Genomic DNA, 21064 nt, shown 5'->3' with positions numbered 1-21064 from the left:
GTGAACTTTGGAGGTAGAATGAGGGAGAAGGGATGGTAGAAATACATTTTAAAAAAAATAGAGGCGTTTTCCATAGATGTTAGAAGTTCAAGGTTGAAAGCAAGTCAAATATATCCAACAGAAAATAAAGTGTGTGTGTGTGTGTGTGTATGTGTGTGTGTGTGTGTGTATGTATGTATACACACAACCTTGGCAAAATTAGGGCTACAAGGAGCAAGCAAATAATAATATGGTCATTTTGGATGGCTAAAAATAAAAAAAATGAGACAGCAACCTATAACAAAAACCTAACTGTGATTCCTTATGGATTTCCCAACGGCATAAAATACAACTAGCATCTTGGTTCAGGCCCTAAGTGTTGTGGTTCGCCGGCAGCCTGTGCAGACGGCAGCGGAATTGGACAGTGGGGAAGAACGGGGACCAGTCCAGGAGTCTGTGAAGGATTCAGATCAGGGTACTGTGTCCAATGCAGAGATGGGGTCAGAACCATCTGCGAATTATGTGCTGATTCAGGAGCCTCCAGAGTCTGGCAGCAGCAAGGCAGAAGAACAAGGGAAACCTGTTCCCAGTGCATGTGTGCACAGAGCTGCTAGAAAACAAGAGCAGCTAAGACAAAAGAGGTGACTTGGGAGTAAGGCTTGGAGGTGATTGCCCCTCCCCTAAGGTATAAAGCAAGGTAGAGAAACCTTTGCAAAAAGCAAAGTCGTTTGCTCTGTTCAGATTAAATCTTGAAGCTCTGTGTGGACGTTGTACTTTGGTTGGTTTTTTACAGTTAATTTGGCACTTTAGTTGTTGGCAGCAATTCAAAGGAGACAAAGGTGGGTGCTTATCACGAGGAACTGTTTGGAACTCATTACAGGCTGGGAATGAACATAATTCCCAGTGTTGAAATAAAACAAGAGTTGTTTGGGCTAAGTGTCTGCTTAATTACGGTCTCAGGAAGCCTTGGTCAGAATACTAAGTGAAAAGCCAGATCTTCAAGACTTTCCAAATTTCAGGGGTGAGGTTGTTCATTAGAAGAGGGTCACACAATTGTAGGCCATTTATCATTCTTAACACATTTTGTTTCTGCTCCAGACTGTGGGCAAAAAGGATGTTAAATGTGTATTTTGGAATTATTCAGAAGACACGATGGAAGGAAACTGGGCCACAGAAGGGTGTGAGAGGACTAACTCCAATAGCACACATACGTCATGCAGTTGTAACCATCTTACTCATTTTGCAGTCTTGATGTCTTCAAATGGCTCTAAAGTTGTAAGTGTTTTTTTTTTAATTTAAAGACTATTTTTATTAGTGTTTCCTATTTGGGGGGTCATAAACCCCATGCATGAGAAATATATTCTGCAAACAGATTAATCTCTTTCCCTTACCACTTCCTTCTTCAGGATTAGATATTTCTGTGCCTAGGTTGACCCTGGACATCACATTCTTAGAATCTCTAGATATCCATTGGTACAATGCAGTCCCTTTTCTATCTTACTTTATAGAGTTCACTGTTCATTTTCCATGGTTTATCATGGAACATCTCTTCTTTTTTAAATGGCCAGCTTTTACTTTTTGATACATCTTTATTTGAAAAAAAAATGGGCCATTTTATACTGTAAAAAAATCTGAACTTGAAATGACCCTTCCATTTCAAAAGATATTCTCACCTACATTTAGTTGGAAGAAAGGTCCAATGGAAATAAGAGACCTACACTAGCTATGAGCCCCTGCACTATGTTTCACAGACAATAGAAATTACTACAGTCGCATGCCAAAGTTTCAGCATCCCTGGCAAAATTGTATGGATCAATGAAGTCTCTTTGACAGTCTGACTCTGCAATGTGACAAAGAGCATTATATTACCTATAGTTTAACCTATCCTCCTGCAATCGCTACCTTGTTTTCCAACTGCCCCACTGATCGGTTCTTTGTGAAGTGAAAAAGAATTGACTGCTGTCCAAACTTTTTTTGTTCCTTGCCAAACTTATTCTGTGCAAGAACTATGGGTTTCATTAAATACTTTTCTACGCATCACTTCTTAGTCTGTGTACTATACCTCAGAAAGCCATTAGAAAGACCCTCATTTGTCCTTCATCATTTTTAATATTCACAGCGTGCGCTCACTCCAGAGGTTTAGAATGAAGAACACACAGAAGTTTCACACTTTTCACACTTTGGAGATGACATTTTAGAAATTAGATTTTGCAATGCTGACCTAGAGTTATGCTAATAAATTACATGAAAAGTAACTAAAGTATGTGTTTCCGTTTTCTTCATATGCATATCTATTTTAGTGCCAACATTCTTCAATTATAACTTTAGAATATCTTTTTCTTATTTATGAATGACACTGAAACATTCAGAAAGATTGTACAAAGATTATTTTGATATTCAGAAAGGGTACAATTGACATTAAAATGAAACCCACACTAATTTCTCCTTCCTCTCTGCCAGTCACTTTGAATAATTTGAATAATAACAAAAAAGAGAGAGAGAAATAAGTGAAGGGGAGGGAAGGGAAGGGAATGAGGGAAGGGAATGGAGGAGTGAGGGAGGCAGAGGAGGGGAGGGAAGGGAAGGGAAACTGTGGTCTATAACCAAGACTGAAATGGATAATCAAGACTAAAAATAAACATTCTAGGCAAGAGATTTTTATTTATTTGCTGTATTTCTGAAACCAGGGAAAATCCATAAAATAGAGCAGGTGCACCTGCCTTTTACATGCTATGATACATATATACACATGCAATATAGATAACCTTGGAGGAGGGGGAACAAAAATAAAGTTTTATTTAAATGTTCAAGTGGACTATCCTTTTTCTTCAATCCCAGGAAGCTAAGGATTATATTCTTACAAGAATCACTCAGCTTGGAATTATTATCTCATTGATTTGCCTTGCCATGTGCATTTTCACGTTTTGGTTCTTCAGCGAAATCCAAAGTACAAGAACAACAATTCATAAAAATCTCTGTTGCAGCCTTTTCCTGGCAGAGTTTATTTTTTTGATTGGAATTAATATGAACACTAATAAGGTGAGTATCATTTCTTAATGCCGAAAATGGTACGTTAAAGGGTGCCCATTTTCAAAGGTGTATGTCCTAAAATGAGCCTTTGTGAGACTATGTGATGTCGTATGGCTTGTAACAGAATGTCATCACACAGATTGCATCATTTTTGTCATTTATGCAATGATGGCACAGTGTGCATATAATAGACAGTATCTGTGGGGTATCTCCCAGTCTTAAGGTGAATATCAGCATTTAATTTAACCATACCATTAGGTGAGTTTTAAAATCCTCATCTAACATTTCCAGCCAATTCAGTTCAGTTCAGATGTATAAACTCCACTGAATAATTCTTCTGCCTGTGGACTTCACGGAGAATTGAGACCTTCATTAATGAAAGTGAAGGCAGACTCTTAATTGTTTAGACTGGCAATGTTCCAATACCAGCAGGAGTTCTGCCAATTTGTTTTATGGGTTGCTTTATTTTTAATCAGTATAGAAAAATGCTGCTTATCCACATTGATGTAAGGAAAGCAAGAGGAATCTAAATCTATCTCCAGGAAGAGAGAATGCAGGTAGTCCTCGACTTACGACCACAATTGAGCCCAAAATTTATTTTGCTAAATGAGAAATGTGTTAAGTGGGTTTTGTCCTGTTTAATGACCTTTCTTGCCCCATTGGTTGAGTGAATTACTGCAGCGGTTAAATTAGTAACACGGTTGTTAAGTGAATCTGGTTTCCCCAATGGCTTTGCTCGTCAGAAGGTCACAAAAGGGGTATTCACATGACCCTGGGACACTACAACCGTCATCCATGTGAGTCAGTTGCCAAGCATCCAAATGTAAATCACATGAACACGGGGATACTGCGACAGTCATAAGTGTGAAACATGCTCTCAGCCAGCTCAGGGTCCAGGGCAAATGTGCAGAAATATAAGTCGGCACTCATGCTTCTGCTGTGTAGTCACGTCTTTATTTTAGATCACAACCTGGTAACCTCACCGACAAGAACGATAGTTTGTGCAAAGCTAGCATTGAGAGCTACCGCCTCTCCGTGCGTTATAAATCCGCCTCGGCTGCTAACCCAACATCCGCTCATCTCATTATCTAAATTATCCCCCGTGTCAGTTCCCTACTAGCAGTAGCTCTCCACCATCCGCCCGACTCTCCCCCATGCCTGATTCCTTCGTGCCTGTCTCCTATCCGCCTGTTCACATCAGCCCCATTACCCCCTGTCTCGGCAATTGCCAACAACACCCAACGCAGTCCCTATCCCCCCGCTTCAGGTTTCTCCCCTGCCTGTCTCCTCATGGATGCATCATCTCACCCTGTGCCCAGCCTCTTTTCCTCTCTGACCCTTCCCATGTGCCACTTCCTGAGCTGGCGTTCGCAGCTGGCACTGCCTGTTGCCAAACACAGATTAGTTCCTCCGGGTGGTTTTGAAGGCTTGCGTGCTGGTCTGCTCTGTCCCCCTCAGGTGTGTCAGGCTCCCGAATGGGCTAGAAATGCACACTGGTCTGCTCTGTCCCCCTCAGGTGTGTCAGGCTCCAGAATGGGCTGGGAATATCAGGAGCCTGACAAATGGTTTTTTTTTTCCAATGCCGTTGTAACTTTGAACAGGCACTAAATGAACTGTTGTATGTCGAGGACTACTTGTACATTAGCCCACAGTTTATCTAGTCCAATGTGTCAGAGTGAATACTTCAGGCTAAAATTTTACATGGGCAAAACAAGCATATATGTTGCTCCAGTTTTCAAATGACATTGGTCCAAGTGTTTCCCTATGCAGATTCAGACAATTGATGACAGGTCCTTAATGGTCTTGAGACAAAACGTCAGAAAAACCTGTGCTTCCTCTGTACAGAAAGAAAGTTTAAACCTGCATTGCAATAAATGTACTATTTTATATTAGTCACTTATACTGTACCGTTTTTTCTTTTCCCTTCTAGCTATTCTGTTCCATCACAGCTGGATTGCTCCATTACTTCCTCTTAGCGGCTTTTGCATGGATGTGTATCGAAGGCATTCACTTGTATCTTATAGTTGTTGGAGTAATCTACAATAAAGGATTCTTACACAAGAATTTCTATATTTTTGGCTATGTAAGCCCAGCAGTGGTGGTTGGCATTTCTGCTGCACTGGGATATAAATACTATGGAACAACTGATGTGTAAGTTACTATTTACACCTTGGATATTTCAAAAGTGGTCCAAATACAGTCTGCCAAGATGTGTTAGCGCAACTATGCTTTGGCTATGACATTCTCGTTGTCAATATTTTTTAACACGTCTAGTCATTTGATACTAACAGCGTTGAAATACCATTAACTTTTGACTTCAGTTCTCATTTAAAAATGAGTAGATCTTAATTTAGAGATTTATCCTCAGACACATATCTGACTATGCTTCAATGTATGGACACTTTATTCCAAAGTTCTGTCTTCTCTGTTGAATTGGGTGAAACTCAATATATCAATTCAAAGGGAAACTGACATCTGTAACCAAGACTAGACAGGATAATCAAGTCTGAAAGTATGCATTTGAGACAAGATGTTTTTATTTATTTATTTCTGGAGCAAGAGAAAATCAAATGATCAAATTTAGTGGTCTCATCTCATTTCCCTGGAAGAAAGTAACACTTAGCAGCTCTGGTTTGATATTATATGCTGTATATCTATTTCCCAAGTTCCCCCCACCCTTATTATAGGTTATTTATTATATTTTCTGATGTATAGCAACCTACTCTTCCTCTCCTCCTTCTTTCTCTTCTCTTTTATCCAAGCTACTGCAAAAATAATTTCAATGATATTTCAATATTTAATATTCAATATTTCAAGGAAAAAATATCTCCCTATTATGCAAAGAAGTAGGTTCATTCCCTTTTTTTTTTTTCAAATTTCTCTTATCTTTTCTTTTATGAACACTGAGAGCATATGCACCAAGAAAAATTCCTTGTGTGTCCAATCACACTTGGCCAATAAAATAATTCTATTCTATTCAATTCGAATAAAGTCATTCAGGCATAACTTTATCTGGTTTTTTGTAACCTGCCCAAACAGGTAACACTCTAATCTGAAGGCAGGCAACAATTAGAACCTAGCAATCGGGCATTGATAAAAAATTAGCCAAATTCTCTCCTTTCAAAAAAGGTTTTTAAAACCTCAAATTTCATTTGAATTGTTCTGAACAGGCACCTACGTCAATCCCACGGATGGAAAATTCTGGGACATTTTGTATCAACTTTGTTTATTACTAACTGTTCAATGATTCCTTTTTCCTTACTCTAATCCAAACCCTAACCCTTATCTCATCCATCTTTAAGGCAACACTATATCTTCTAGCCAGGAACAAGACCAATTCAAGGTAGTCTAATTAGGTGTCAGCAAGGTTCTTTGAGCCACTTATTTGTTTATTAAATTTTTATCCCACCTTTAGTACTTTATAGGTAACTTAAGGAAGTGAACACACCTAATACTCCTTTCTCCTCCTATTTTTTTTCCACAACAACTGTATGAGATGGATTGGACTGAGAGAGAGTCACTGGCCCAAGGTCAGCCAGCCTGTTTCGGGCCTAAGACAAGACTAGAACTCACAGTCTCCTGGCTTCTAGACCAGTACCTAAAACACACACAAAACTGGCTATTGGCATGTCATGTCACTATGGAGGTAACACAATGCTCCTTGTCCAGGTACCTCCCATAGCCTTTCTGCCTTATCATCTCTTTCATCAGTTCTAGAATTTGGAGGATACAGTGACTCTCTCTAAAGCTTTTTCTGGCCTATCCAGTAGCTGTCTGCCTGACCAGGGATTCAAACAATGTAAAATGAAACATGTACAGTGTACAGTGTACATTGCTTTGCCAAACAGGTTTGAAGATATGCTTCTCTCAAACCTCTCTTGAAATGAAGCACAACTTTGAAACACTGTACACATCTACAAAAAAAAAAAAAAATGGGTCGCCTGTAGCCCCAGGAACAACAGATTAAATAACTTTGGTCCAGAAATAAGAATACCAAAAAAGTAAGGCTTCGGCTCTCAATACCAGGCCAAGATGGTTTAATCTGTAAATGTAGTTCAAAATATTTCATCCTATTTACCTTACAGATGTTGGCTCAGCACAAAGAATAACTTTATATGGAGTTTTATAGGACCAGCATGTCTAATAATCCTTGTAAGTATGCTTTTCTTCCCATATTTATTTTTTTTAAAAAAACGGGAATACATAAAATAGTAATAATAACAAAAGGTGTGTAATCATTACTTACCCATTGATAGGCCATCTGTGAGTGCTTAGATATGGCAAAATGAACTATTTTAAAGGCTTTTATATAACTGGCTCTAAAATATATTTACCTCTTGTATGTCTAAGTGCTTTGCCTGTCTCAAAAACATATGTTTGATTAATTAAATATTTCAGTTGGGGATTTGTTTCTTTTAACCCAATGGCTGGAGGCAACAAAATTCTCTATAGCAATTCAATTGTGTAAGATGTAGCATCTTTACATGTCAGTTGTATCTTGGCAGAACTCAGCAGGAGAGGTATACAGACACGATGCCAGGAGACAGATAATCTGGTATTTCAAATGCTGAGTGACTTAATCTTTTATCTGTGATCGGTCATCTTTGAAGATTAGGCTGTCATCTTTTTGATTTTTTTTTTCATTCTCGTGTACCCTGCCATCATCAAGGCTATTTTAAACAAAATTGCAACATCAGAGACAAGAACCTGCTATTTCACACAGACAGGCAAGTTGAGAATTGATAGCCTATATTTCAGATGGAAGGAGACTTTTTAATTCCTCTTGGAATTGTTTTCAGACTTGATCTTTTGGAAATATTTGATGCTTCCAAAGTGCGAGGAAGTTAAACATGTAAGTCTTAATTTAGATCAAGTAAGAAATTTTGGACTGTTAGGTCAATGATATAAATAACTCCTGGTCCTCATTTGCTGATAAAATTTTCATTTAAGATATATTTACACGGTTAGCACAAAATACAATAAGCATAAATCTATTGCCAGGTTGGTGTCGAAAAATGTAAGAATGAAAATAATCTTTTTCATATTATGAAATTGTGGTGAAGCAGATAAAGTGCTTTATCCTGATCTAGACCAATCCAAATTGCACACTTATAATTTCTTCACTTGGGCAGTGTTACATATGTACCAGGAATGACATTTTTTTTCAATTTGGTGCAGTTATAAAGGGGAATTTAACTTTGAGGAAAATCTGCATGAGCTATGGATAACTATTCCAAATGACCTCATTTAGGCAAAAGCCTTAAAGCAATACTACCCCTGCTTTTTCCAGGTGTCCATATGATTCATGACCTGAATAAAAGACAGATCCTATTAATCCCATTGACCAGTGGATTTATATTCAAGCCAAACAAGCCTGCGTATTTTCAGACAAGTCCATGAACAAGTCTATTCTAGCAATACTATCCAAATGTTTACAATTTTGTTCCAATACATTGCATGACCTTTTTCATTTCTAGGTGTGGCTTTTGCTAAGAAGCTATTGAAAAAGGGAGATGTATGCAATATTGGAAAAAATGTGAAAGAAGATTTCAATGAGTCTTAAAACTGATACTTTGTAAGAATTCATTTTTCCCTGTTAAATAAGTTTCAGGTTTTTCTTCACAATTTTCCCAAATAGGCTGCACAGCCCACTGGCATTTGTAAGGCACTGTTCTTGTGTACAGCCATCTTTTAAAGAAAAACACATTGTCTTAGTTGCAGTTTTGCTGTTCGTTGGAGAATAGAACTAATCTGTCTGGTTTACCAACATAACTAATCTATCTGACTTTTCAATGTGGCATTGCTGTCTTCAGCATTGGAATGGTAGAAAAATATTGCTCTGCTAATACAATATTCCACAACCAGCAAGAACATTAACAAATATAGAAATAATCTTAGGAACAGTGATATCTGTGAATACTTGATCTAGAGAAAACACTCATATTAATTTGATATGACCTCTCTACTAACTTTGAGCTGCAAGTTAATGTAAAGAAGGTAATAATTTCATAAACATTTCTAGTTAGGTCATCCATGCCTAAAGGGAAATATGATTTTTTTCCATTGACAGGAATATGTCCATCGTGTAATCAGAATACTTTTTTAAAAAAATATTTCCTTTTACATAAGAAGATGACAATATAGCACAGTGATGTAACTGTTGAGAAACATCCTGATTTTTATTAGGATGGTAAAATGAACCATTTAATACTTGGAATCCATAATGTTTTAAATATCCTTTGGGGGGGAGGCTGTTGCTAGGCTTTTTTAGATATTTCTTTATAAGTAAAGGGGTAAAGGATGGGAGATAATTAATGAGTTACAGCAAATCATAATATGCTTTGGGAGTTTCATATACTTTATTAAGATTATAGCGACCCTGCAGATTTATAAGGCTTATTTACAATATCACACTTTGTTTTAAGCAGATGAATCATTTTTAATATTACAGATCTGGTTTTAAAAAGAGACTCACTTCAACATTCATCAGTATACACTTGTTCCCTTCCAAGTGTTTAAACAGTGCTCGCTTTCCTGAAATATTTATTCATTAGTGCCTGAAGTACTATTAGAATTCTGAAGTATATGCCTGTGGAATAATTGATCCTATCAATGTTTTAATTATTATTTTCCTGGTGAGAAATACACACACACACACACACACACACACACACACACACACACACACTTGGGTTAGCGTGAGCACGCAAAGAGGAAGAAATACTTTAAACCTTTGTAAAACAAGCTGCGTGCCAAAGATAATTTCCCCAACTTGCTTCTCTTTGCAGCCTTTATTGTACTAGCAATAATTCCAGGACATTATGAACAGACATAATTTCAGATTAGATCAAAACTCAATTTGGCAGGGAGTTTGCAACTGTAATATATAGTTTTAAAATAAAATAATGACTTCAGCATAAGCTTTAGGGAAATAGAGAAAAGCTGCCTGCAGGAAGGAGTGAAAGCAGTGGTGGTATGGAACCGGTAGTAAAAAAAAAAAAAAAGCTGAGGATCAGCTGAGAGGACGAAAAAAAATCCTGAACAATCAGATGAGAGGAAAAAGAAGAGAAAAGCACAGGATCAGCCCTCCTACCTGCCCCCATGCTTTTCTGTTCGTTATCTTCTCAGTTGATTGGCACTGCAGGTCTCAGCTAGTATGGGAAAGCTGCGTGCCGGCATTAGGCAAAGCACACCCACCAAGCCATGCCCAACAAGTCACACCCACCGAATTGGTGGTAAAACAATTTGAATCCCACCACTGGGTGAAAGTAATTATGGCTACAAGCAATATAAAAAGGTTAAGCTAAGCCTGCCAACTTCTATGCTGTGATACAGTATTCAACCACTGTAACCACTCCTGAACAGGAAAGAGATTGGCAAAGCAGCCCTACATGAGAAGAAATTTATGAAGCATTGGGAAGTCAGAAGTTCTGCAATATTTACCTCCTCCCAGGCTGCTTTGGGGAGGCTGGAAATGAAAGCTTCCATGAAATCACCGGGAGACAAGTCATTAGAAATCATGCCAAGGGCCCCCAAGAATTGCTTAGTTCCAGCAGATCCAGTCTTTCCTTTCTGAAACATTGGTACCTAACCTTTTTCAATATTAAATTCACCAACGCTGGGGGGGGGGGGAGTGAATCGACAGATTATCACCAAGATGAAAAGGATCAGATTTTTTTTGGAAAACATTGTGCTGGAGAAGGCCCCAACCTATCTTAGAAAGTTCATGGAAATCTAGTTTCTCCAGCAGGACTTGGGGACAGAAATATCATGTATTCCCTTTTGTAATGAGATATTTTGTTTTTGAATTGAGTCAGTTTTATGGTGCCTGGTATGGAACTGGGAGTTAATTTGAGAGAGATCTTTATGTGTAATTTTTTAACCCTCCCTTATGGAATACAGTATACTAAGCTGCTCAGAGTGACTGATAATTGGATATAAAAGTTGGTAAGAATGTAAATAAATCCCTCTCTATTTCTCTGGCCAAGAGTGAAAAAACATAAACATATATACCTCAGTAGCCATCCCAGCTAAAATTTTGTACACCATGTATCATAAAGAAAAAAACCCCACAGATCTTACTGTGTCATCCCACGATTATTAAGGAAAGGGAAAATTTTGACAGGACACCAAAGGAGACCAAAGTGTCTATGTAAGTTGGATACTTGATTATACTAGTAGTCCAGCCACACATAAGAGTATCTGATTGCATATAAGGTTTTCATTTTAGATTCCCAAATACCTCTCAAGAATAAAGTCAGAAACTTCCGTGATTTTCTAGTGCCTCTTTCCGACAATGAAAAAAGAAGAAAGCAAAGGCTATCACTCTAAACTATAAATCTATGCAAACTATAAATCTATATCCATTTAAGCTAATGTTGTATATATTCAATTATTAATCCATTGTATAGAAGTTCCTGGTTATTCCATTTACAAAGATAAAAAACTACGAGAGAACATTTCACCAAGGCTGCCATCTGGAGGAGGATCTGGGCATAAAAATTGCTCCCCTCAGGATGCCACTACAGGGCATTGCATGCCAAAACAACTAGACACAAAGACAAGTTTTTCCCCCCATACCATCGCTCTGCTAAACACCTAATTCCCAAAGCATTGTCTTATGCCTAAGGATATTCATACTCATATATTCTCAGACTCTAAAAGGAGTGCAGAGAAGAGCAACAAAGATGATTAGGGGACTGGAGGCTAAAATGTAAAAAACAGTTGCTGGAATTGGGTACATTTAGTTTAATGAAAAGAAGGACTGGGGTGACATAATAGCAGTGTTCTGATATCTCAGAGGTTGCAACAAAGAAGAGAGAGCCAAGTTATTCTTCAAAGTACATGAGAGCAGGACCAGAAGCAATGGGTGGAAACTAATCAAGTAGTGAAGCAACCTAGAACTAAGAAGAAATTTCCTGATGGTTAGAACAATTAATCGGTGGAACAACTTGCCTCCAGAAGTTGTGAATGCTCCAACATTGGAAGTTTTTAAGAAGAGATTGGACAAACAATTTTCTGAAATGGTCTAGGGCTTCCTACCTAAGCAGGGGGTTGGATTAGAAGATCCCTTCCAATTCTGTTATTCTATTCTAGTAGGGTTGAATTGCTATTGTCCTTTTCATCTTTCCTATTACCTTCTCCTATTGGTATCTTATGATTTATCACGTTGTTGTTTGTATGTACACTGAGAGCTTATACACCAGAGACAAATTCCTCATGTGTCCAATCACACTTGACCAATAAAGAATATTCTCATTCTCATTCCCAAGATAAATAAACACAAATACCCAAATCCTCAGGTGATAAATGTACATTTTTTTCTAACAATATGCATTGTGTTCTAATTCTGGCTGCAAATTTCCCTCACATATACTTTTCAGTATGCAACTTTCCCCAGAGGTGGATTTTCTGAAAATAGGCATTTTTTTTTTCTTTCATCAGGTTTGAGTATAAATTCAGTCCACTTTAATTTAAAAGAATGGATGTGCCATTTTAAGATTGTTCTTTCCCAACTTAGTCTTCTATCTCATCTCTGCCATCAGCACTTCTTCCTGTTGTTGTTCTTAAACATTTTTCCAGTTGTGTCAAACTAGAACAAATAGCTAAAGCATTTGGGCAGGTGTATCCATCTGGGAGATGATAATGAGACAAATAAGACAGCAGACATACTTTCTTTGTTGACTGACAGCTTGCGGGCAATTTCAAGCAATTAATATGGCATACATTTTTATTGACTGGCTTAAACCATTGCATAGTTATCCATTTAACTATCTTCTACCCTGATGGAAGCAGCCCCAAAGCAGCCTCATTTCACCAGCCATTAGCCAGAAGACAAAAATCTTTCTCTCTTCACGCAAGACTGCACTTCAGAATTCTAGCTTATTATTTCTAACATTGATAATAAGGGTCATGGGAAGAATGATGTCTGTATAGTGACATCAGATATTTTTAAGGAAACATATCTAAATAGATTTTTTTTTAAAATGAGAGAAAGAAAGAATGTGACTTTAAAAAACAGCAGGAGATAACTTAGCTTCTCTCTGCTTTCCTGAAATTTTACATCAGCATATAGATAGTTTCATCAATTATTGAGTGAGAGTCTAGGTTAGTGAAAAAGGGATGAATGGGAAGTTTTATTTCTGAAGTGTTGAATATAAAATGCTGAACAGACTAAGAAATGGTATGTCAAAATCTTCAGAATTATCTCTTTCCAAGGCTGTTTCTTTTCTTTACAGAAAGACTGCCATAAAAGTCTTATGCTTATGTATTTCACTTCCATAACATACACCTTTCAATATTATTTTATTACTGGGGACATTTGGAGAGGAGTCACATTTTTCTTTTCTTCCCTTTGAATATGCTCATGATCAGAATAATTACTGCTTGAATTCTTCAGTTGCACCTAAATTATGCTGTTTAAAGAATTATTTAGCTAGCGTCTGATATAAGCAATTGTACTTTACTTTTGCTAATGTATATGCCTTTCTTTCCCCCTACCTCCACAAGGGAGGTATACAACCTGTTTTGTGAGGCATGTAGAAATAATAAGAATGGGAGAATTGAAAAATGAGTACTTAACCTGTTTAGCTATGCATACATTGTACCAACAATAAAGTATTGTAAACATAAAATTTCAGCTAGAGTTATGAGTGCCTGCCTTAGAGCTACAGCAGAATGAAGAAGGCATCCCTTTGTTTGTCAGGCCACCAGTTACTAAACTGGTGTCATCTTTCCAGTCTACTGTAGTAGCAAACAGGGTGGCAATAGCCATGGAGGTTCTTACCTCACCCTTTTCCAGCCTTGTCAGCCATGTACCATCCCTGCAACTCTTAACAATGGGGTACAGTTGTAAATGTGCATACTTCATCTCAGTAACCACAAGACTTTTAAGAAGTTAAGGCAGGCCACGAAGCAATGGATGGAAACGAATCAAAATGAGAAACAACACAGAACAAGGGGGGAATTTCCTGACAGTAAGAACAATAACCAGTAATCAGTGGAATGACTTGTCTCCAGAAGCTGTAGGTGCTTCAAAACTGTAGGTTTTTAAGAAGAGATTGAACAACCATTTGTCAGAAATGGTATAGGGTTTCCTGCTTGAACAGAGGATTGGACTAGAAGCCCTGTAAGGTCCCTTCTGAGTCTGTTATTCTGTTACGCTTGCTTTAATAATGCATTTGAAAGTAAGCCATTAAACTGAATGAAATAGTACACTCATGAGTCACAAAGTTGCAAAGCTCAACCTACATATCTGGTTGCAAGTCCTAATTTGAAGGCCTATGGTGGGGGTGGGGGGGTGGGGGGGTGAACAAGTATTATAGCTTGTACTATAATTGCCTATCTAATTTAAGCAGGTAAGTCTGAGAATTGCTACCTAGAACTCCAAGTTGAAATATGTGAAAATTTAACATCTTATATGAGAAAACTGTGCCTTCTGACCTTGAGCCACACTGCCCCCACCCCCCAAAATCATACGCATTAACAGATTTTTGTAAATGTTGGCCTCTTAGTCCTCAACATACAACCATCCATTTAGTGTCCGTTACAAGAGCACTGAAAAAAGTGACTATTTTTCACACTTATGACTGTTGCAGCATGTCCATGGTTACGTGGTCAAAATGCGGGCACTTGGCAACCGCCATGCATTATGACAGTTGCACTGGTCATGTAATCATCATTTGTAACCTTCCCAGCTGGCTTCTGACAAGCAAAGTCAATGTGGGAAGCCAGATTCACTTAATGACCCTGTGAATGTACTTAATAACTGCAGTAATTGGTTTAACAACTGTGGCAAAAAAAAAAAGGTTACAAAATGGTGCAAAACTCATTTAACAACTGCTTGGCTTAGCAACAGAAATTTTGGGCACAATTGCAGTCATACATCAATGACTATCTGGTATTCAAATATGGTTGAAATCTGGTCAGGGGTGGGATGCTACCGGTTCTGCTGGGTTCTAAAGAACCGGTATCTCTGAAGAGTAGCAGACACCGAACCAGTTCTGTGTTTGCTGCTGTTTGGCCCACCCACCCGCCTGGGCTCTTACCTGTCCTTTATTTCTTGCTTTTTCAACCTCAGCTGCTTTGCGTGGCACAGCTGAGGTTGAAAAAGCAGGAAAAAGTGGCTTTTCAAACTCTGTGCACCTGCACGCAGCGCTTTTCAGCTGTCTGGGCAGTACAGCTTAAGGTTTTCTTACACACGTGCGCAGTGTAGTCACCGAATCGGTAGTAACACTGGTTGAATCCCACCCCTGACTCTGGTGTTGGATGAGCCAAAACTTGAACAGTTTGTATTTGGAAATCACATAATATTTTAACCTGCTCATTTTCAACTACTTTCTCACATCTGTGTTCCCACCATATATTTTCATTTCTGGCATGTGATAATTTTCACAGATGTTTCCATGAATCATTTTGTGAATGTGCAATGTTTGAAGTATTCTTTTTAATCAAGAAATCCTTCTTTCTCTTTAGAATATTTTTTAAAAATATGGCATGTATACTTTATTACTTTTTATGAGAGAAATATCATAGGGAGATGTGGGGAAAGGATGTCAAATGGCCAGAAATAGAAATATTCCTTTGTCCTTTTTATGTTTTCTCTCTCTTTTCTTATTTATTTTAGTGTTTAAAATAGAACAAAACCCAAACTTTTGGAGTAAAGTTACGATGCATTAAAATTAATAAACATAATTATAATTAATATATCAAACTGGCATCCAAAATGGATACAAATGACATTTAATTAAGGTTGAAGCCATGGTTGAAATAAAACTGCCATCAGCAATAGATGGGGGCAGGGCCAGTCAGAGGTGGTATTTGCCGGTTCTCCGAACTATACAAAATTTCCGTTATTGGTTCTCCAGAACTGGTCAGAACCTGCTGAAAACCACCTCTGGACTAAATTAATAAAAATTAGACATAAAATTAAAAGCAAGGTTAGAATGTACAAGTTAAAAGTCAGAATCTGTTGGAAAGCAGCCATACCATTCAGGAGGAAGAATCAGATGAGGACTTAGCTGGAGTTCCTACATAAACAGAAGGGGACCAGGTCTGAATTCCCCCTCCCTTTTTTTGGATGAAGTTGGACTTTATCTAGTCTTTTTCAGGGACAAGCCACCAGCCTGGGAAGTTTCCTGTGAAACTGGCACAGAACAATAAAGTAATTAGTATGAACTCTACAGGTGTGGGTCTGGACATTCATCCCTGACAGAATCAAAGTTTAAACATTCACAAGGTTAACAAGGAGGGAGTGTTTTCAAGCCACCAGCCACCCCCACTGTTGCATAATACTCTTAGACCACCATGTTATTGGCAGAGCCAGGTCTTAGCATTCTTCTGGAAAAGAAGTGTGGGGACTGTGGGGATAAGATGTTCCAAGCAAGGCAGGGGCAACAGAAGAGGAGGCCCTTTCCTAGGTCCTGCCAATCAAAGTTCTTTAATTGATGGAATCCACTGCTTGACTAGGGAGGACAGGTCAAAATAATTGAGACGAGACAACTCTTCAGGCAACCTGGTACCATGCCATGAAGGGCTTTAAAGGTGACAACCAACACCTTAAATTGGATCTGGAAGCAAACTGGCATGCTGTGCGGCTTGCATAGTAGAGATGTTACATGCACAAACCTTGAAGTATCCAATTATAAGCTATTTCTGTGGGATAGAAGAATGATAAAGGATGTTGATAACATAAATTTACATTCTATGATAGTAAGTGTTTATTATTTTATTTGTAAACCACCCAGAGCCACGCAAGTGTGATGGACATATAGAAATGTGATAAATAAATAAATCTGTTGTCAGGTTTTATACTGAAAAGCAGAAATGTTATCCCATCCACCAAGTCCACAGGTACTCTTTATTTATTAAATTAAATTCATCTTGCCACAAGGTATCTCTGGGTGCCTTACAACAGTGGAAACAATAAAACCATACAGACATATATATCTAACTGTAATAAAAATAGAAATTACAAATTATCACTAAAAGATGGAGTGGGAAGGAGTAGGATAAGTGGGGGGAACAGGCTAATTCTGCTGGCTGCCAGTTGCCTGCAATTTGGCAGTTTGAATCTCACCAGGTTCAAGTTTGACTCAGCCTTCCATTCGTGGGGTTGATATAATGAGGACCCAGATTGTTGTGGGCAATATGCTGATTTTGTAAAGTGCTTAGAGAGGGCTGTAAGGCACTATGAAGAGCTGTATGCTATAGGCCCATCAAACATCTTCAATTTGATACTCTTCCAGTGGGGCCCCAAACCACTATCAGAGTTTGTTTGTTTGTTTGTTTGTTTATTTATTTATTTATTTATTTATTTATTTATTTATTTATTTATTTATTTATTTGATTTGCCAATTGTTTACAAGATAATAAGTATAAGTGTATACATAGTTGTGAATACATGAAATGGGTACATATAAGAAAAATAAAAGAATAAGAGAAACAATAGGACAGGGACGGTAGGCACGTTGGTGCGCTTATGCACGCCCCCTACAGACCTCTTAGGAAAGGGGTGAGGTCAATAGTAGACAGTCTAAGGTTAAAGTTTTTGGGGTTTGGGGAAGAGACTACAGAGTCGGGTAGAGTATTCCAGACATTGACCACTCTATTGCTGAAGTCGTATTTCCTGGAATCAAGTTTGGTGCGGTTTACTTTGAGTTTGTATCTATTGTGTGCTCTTGTGTTGTTATGGTTGAAGCTGAAGTATTCATTGACAGGTAGGACATTGCAATGTATGATTTTATATACCATGCTTAAGTCAGACCGAAGACAGCGTAATTCAAGGTTTTCTAGTTCTAGAATTTCAAGTCTGGTGGCATAAGGTATTCTACAACGAGTAGAAGAGTGGAGAACTCTTCTTGTGAAATATTTCTGGACTTTCTCAATTGTGTTAATATCAGATATGTAATGAGGGTTCCAGTCTTCACGTTCTTGTGGAAGGTCAGGAGGGTGGGAGCCAATCTCACCTGGGGGTGGGGGGTAGAGATGTTTGAAATATTGCTTTATTTCTCAGACTATAGACCATCCTAAAATCAATGGGCAGATTAAAGCACAAATCGATATGGATAATTTGTGAACTGAAAGGGAAAACTAAGCAGAGACTAAGCATAGAGGGGGGAAAAACTACTTTAGTTCATTTTTCCTGTAATGCAACATTCTATCTTTTCCAAGATAGTGTATTTTATTAAACTTCTCATTACTTTATTTAACCCCTCATTCATTTCTCTTCTTTCTAACTTATATCTCACTTAAGTATTTCACTCTCCCAGTTTCACCCTTTATCTGACTTACTGACATAGGATCCAATGCCTTCTTGTCAACCTAAGACATTCTACCATTTCTTGCCTGAATACACTCCCACCCAGCATCCCTTGATCCTTATTAATAGGCAGGAAAAACTGTCATCCTATTGAATCTGAGCTGATGAAATACTGTATATGTTATATATGTGGTTGTTTTTTTTAATGCCTAGGGGAAATGGCTTCAGAGAATGACGAGATGCTTCCGGGCCTTAATAATAATAATAATAATAATAATAATAATAATAATAATAATAATAATAATAATAATAATAATAATAATAATAATAATACACAACAAAGACTTTGGCTGGGCAAATCAAAATTCAGTTCTTCTTCCTGTATGCCAACATAAGGCAAGAAATGCATTCAAAGCCATCTGTTTAAGCAAACTGCCAATAGAAGATGAAATACCTTGTATTCCTCAGATGTGAGCTCAATATGGAACTGTATGGATGTCTTACAACTCAGTCATGGATCCTAATGCAAAATCTAACACACTAGGATACCTTGTGGCTTTCTGATTCTCTCCAGAGGAACTCAGAATTACAATGATTTGCACTTGCTGTTCTTGCCACTTGAAAACAGGCACTCCAGGGTTAAAACACTGGAGGATTTATTTATATACTGTAGCGTTCAATAACTTTTCATTTAAAAGATACTTTATTTCATTGTTGTTGTTTACACTGAAAGCTGCTGAATCAAATAACCCAAAGAATATAAACTAAAATATGAACAGCTTTATCTTGGTAAAAAAATCACAGGGACCAAGAAGTTTGAAAGATTTAATAAACCAATACAAATTTAAACCCACAGCAGACCTTCTTCGCTCTGGGGCCATAATAATTACAACTGGAAAGAAGTTCGATATTTTAAGTAGAAACTATCTGGATTCTGATTTTTATATATGAGAATCTATATGCAATCCATTCTCTGTTCATGAAATGTTTTCCATCCTTTCCCGCCATACTCTAGCAAAGAAGAATTCTTGCACTGTGAGATGCTAAATATCTATCCTATTTCTATACTAGCCCATCTTCCTTAGGAGTCTTTGTTCAAATTGGAAACTAAGGATTACTTGGCCTTCCATTTTGAGTCTTCTCTCAAGAATACATATTCGGTTTTATTGGATTAACTGTTGCAAAAAATAATAAAACAAAACAAAAACAAAATAAAATAATAGAAGAGTTTAGAACAATAAAAGCCAGAAAAGAATCATGAATATTGAGGACGAATAAAATCAACCTATCCTTTTAACATTTTTTTAAAAATCCCATAAAGAGTGTGTACTAGTTTAGTACATTACTATATCTTTATATTATGTATTCAGTTACTAATCGATAGTCTGATATCTTATCTTATTATTCAGCAAGAAATAATCTTCTCTCCCTTCAGTTCTGTACTGCCTGGGCTATTGACATAATCTGTCCACCCCCTCACCCCAGATATTTTCATTAACAAAAGGGAATAATTTTTATTTCATTAAAAAAGGGATTAAAAGGTTTTGATTTTGAGATCTATACATAGTTACCTACTGTAAGTATGAAAAGTGGAACCTAAATATAGATTCTAATTTTAAGTCTCATGTACATTGTGATCAGTTTAGATTTTACATTTAAGTTGCAGGTAAACAAGAGAATATAATTGTTAATGTGAGGATTGATTGATGGGTGTCATTTCCATGATCTAAATAATCTTCTTTTAGTTGCTTTATATTAGATCTTTATATTAGAAATTCAGTATGCCAAAAATCATTAATAGGATAAATTGCATCAGCACAAATACACCACAGTGAACCTATTGATGCTCTTTTGAATGCCTGGCTGGAGACCCTGCACCATGAATTTTCAAATGGATGAATCCCGTATCAGGATTGAAAGTGTAACCTGAATAGGACTAGTCTAATGGTAGAAATAGCATCAAGGAGCAATGGCTTTCCCTTTTGCATTAACTGACAGCATCATTTAACCTTTTCTGTTTGTTTCATAAAAATCTCTCGCCTTCTGGACTGAATTACAGAGGTATCTCTGTTGCTTAAATGTTAAATACTCCTTCCAATCTGTCAAAGGCTGTGAGTGTGATGCTTTCTTCCTCAGTTGCTAGAGCTGTACTTGTAAATTACCCACAAATTCTCTAAGATTGGGTAGATTTCTTCATGTGGAACTACCATCTAGAACTCAAATGAATGATCCCACAACTTCCTCCTTGTCTCAAAGAAGATCCATCAGCCAGGGTTCAAGTCCTGGCTGAAAAACTTTAGCTCAGCATTGTCTCTGCAGTGCAGAAGTATATTAGTCCATCATGATCTCCACCAGTGGTGGGATTCACTTTTTTTTACTACTGGTTCTGTGGGTGTGGCTTGGTGGGTGTGGCATGGGAAGGATACTGTAAAATCTCCAGTCAGAGGCGGTATTTGCCTGTACTCCGAACTACTCAACATTTCCGCTACCGGTTCTCCAGAACTGGTCAGAACCTGCTGAATACCACCTCTGATCTCCACCCAGAAGCCAAAACCTAAAAGATGATGAAATATATTTCCCAGCTGCCTCAGCAAGCTTGGCCAATGTGAAGGGATACGTATAATTCCTGATGCGCATTCAATTTTAGAATGTCACAGAGTGGCCCATAATATTTACCTCAAAGATATGACCAAAGCAAGTTCCTTTCGGATTAAATTAAAATCCAAAACAAAGGAGAACATAGCTAATTTAAATAATAGAGCTGGGAGCAATGATTGAGGCCAACTCCATGTTCAA

The 21064-nt window shown here is 37.6% G+C and overlaps 1 protein-coding gene across 1 annotated transcript in view; it reads left to right on the top strand.

Annotated features, from left to right (window-relative positions):
- The window catches only part of ADGRL4 (adhesion G protein-coupled receptor L4), a 126509-nt gene that overhangs the window by 96333 nt on the left and 9112 nt on the right, over window positions 1-21064 (top strand). The window contains exons 10-13 of the mRNA XM_087960497.1: window positions 1078-1254; window positions 2818-3018; window positions 4940-5160; window positions 7095-7161. Of these exons, the coding sequence (XP_087816623.1) occupies window positions 1078-1254; window positions 2818-3018; window positions 4940-5160; window positions 7095-7161 (666 nt within the window). The remainder of the gene's footprint in view (window positions 1-1077; window positions 1255-2817; window positions 3019-4939; window positions 5161-7094; window positions 7162-21064) is intronic.

The sequence above is a fragment of the Notechis scutatus genome, chromosome 3 (assembly GCF_049901735.1).
Source record: "Notechis scutatus isolate UNSWTSFEM ecotype Mainland chromosome 3, rNotScu1.2, whole genome shotgun sequence".
NCBI classification, from domain to species: Eukaryota; Metazoa; Chordata; class Lepidosauria; order Squamata; family Elapidae; genus Notechis; species Notechis scutatus.
Note: the sequence above shows the minus strand (reverse complement) of the source record. Positions and strands in the feature narration are given on the sequence as shown.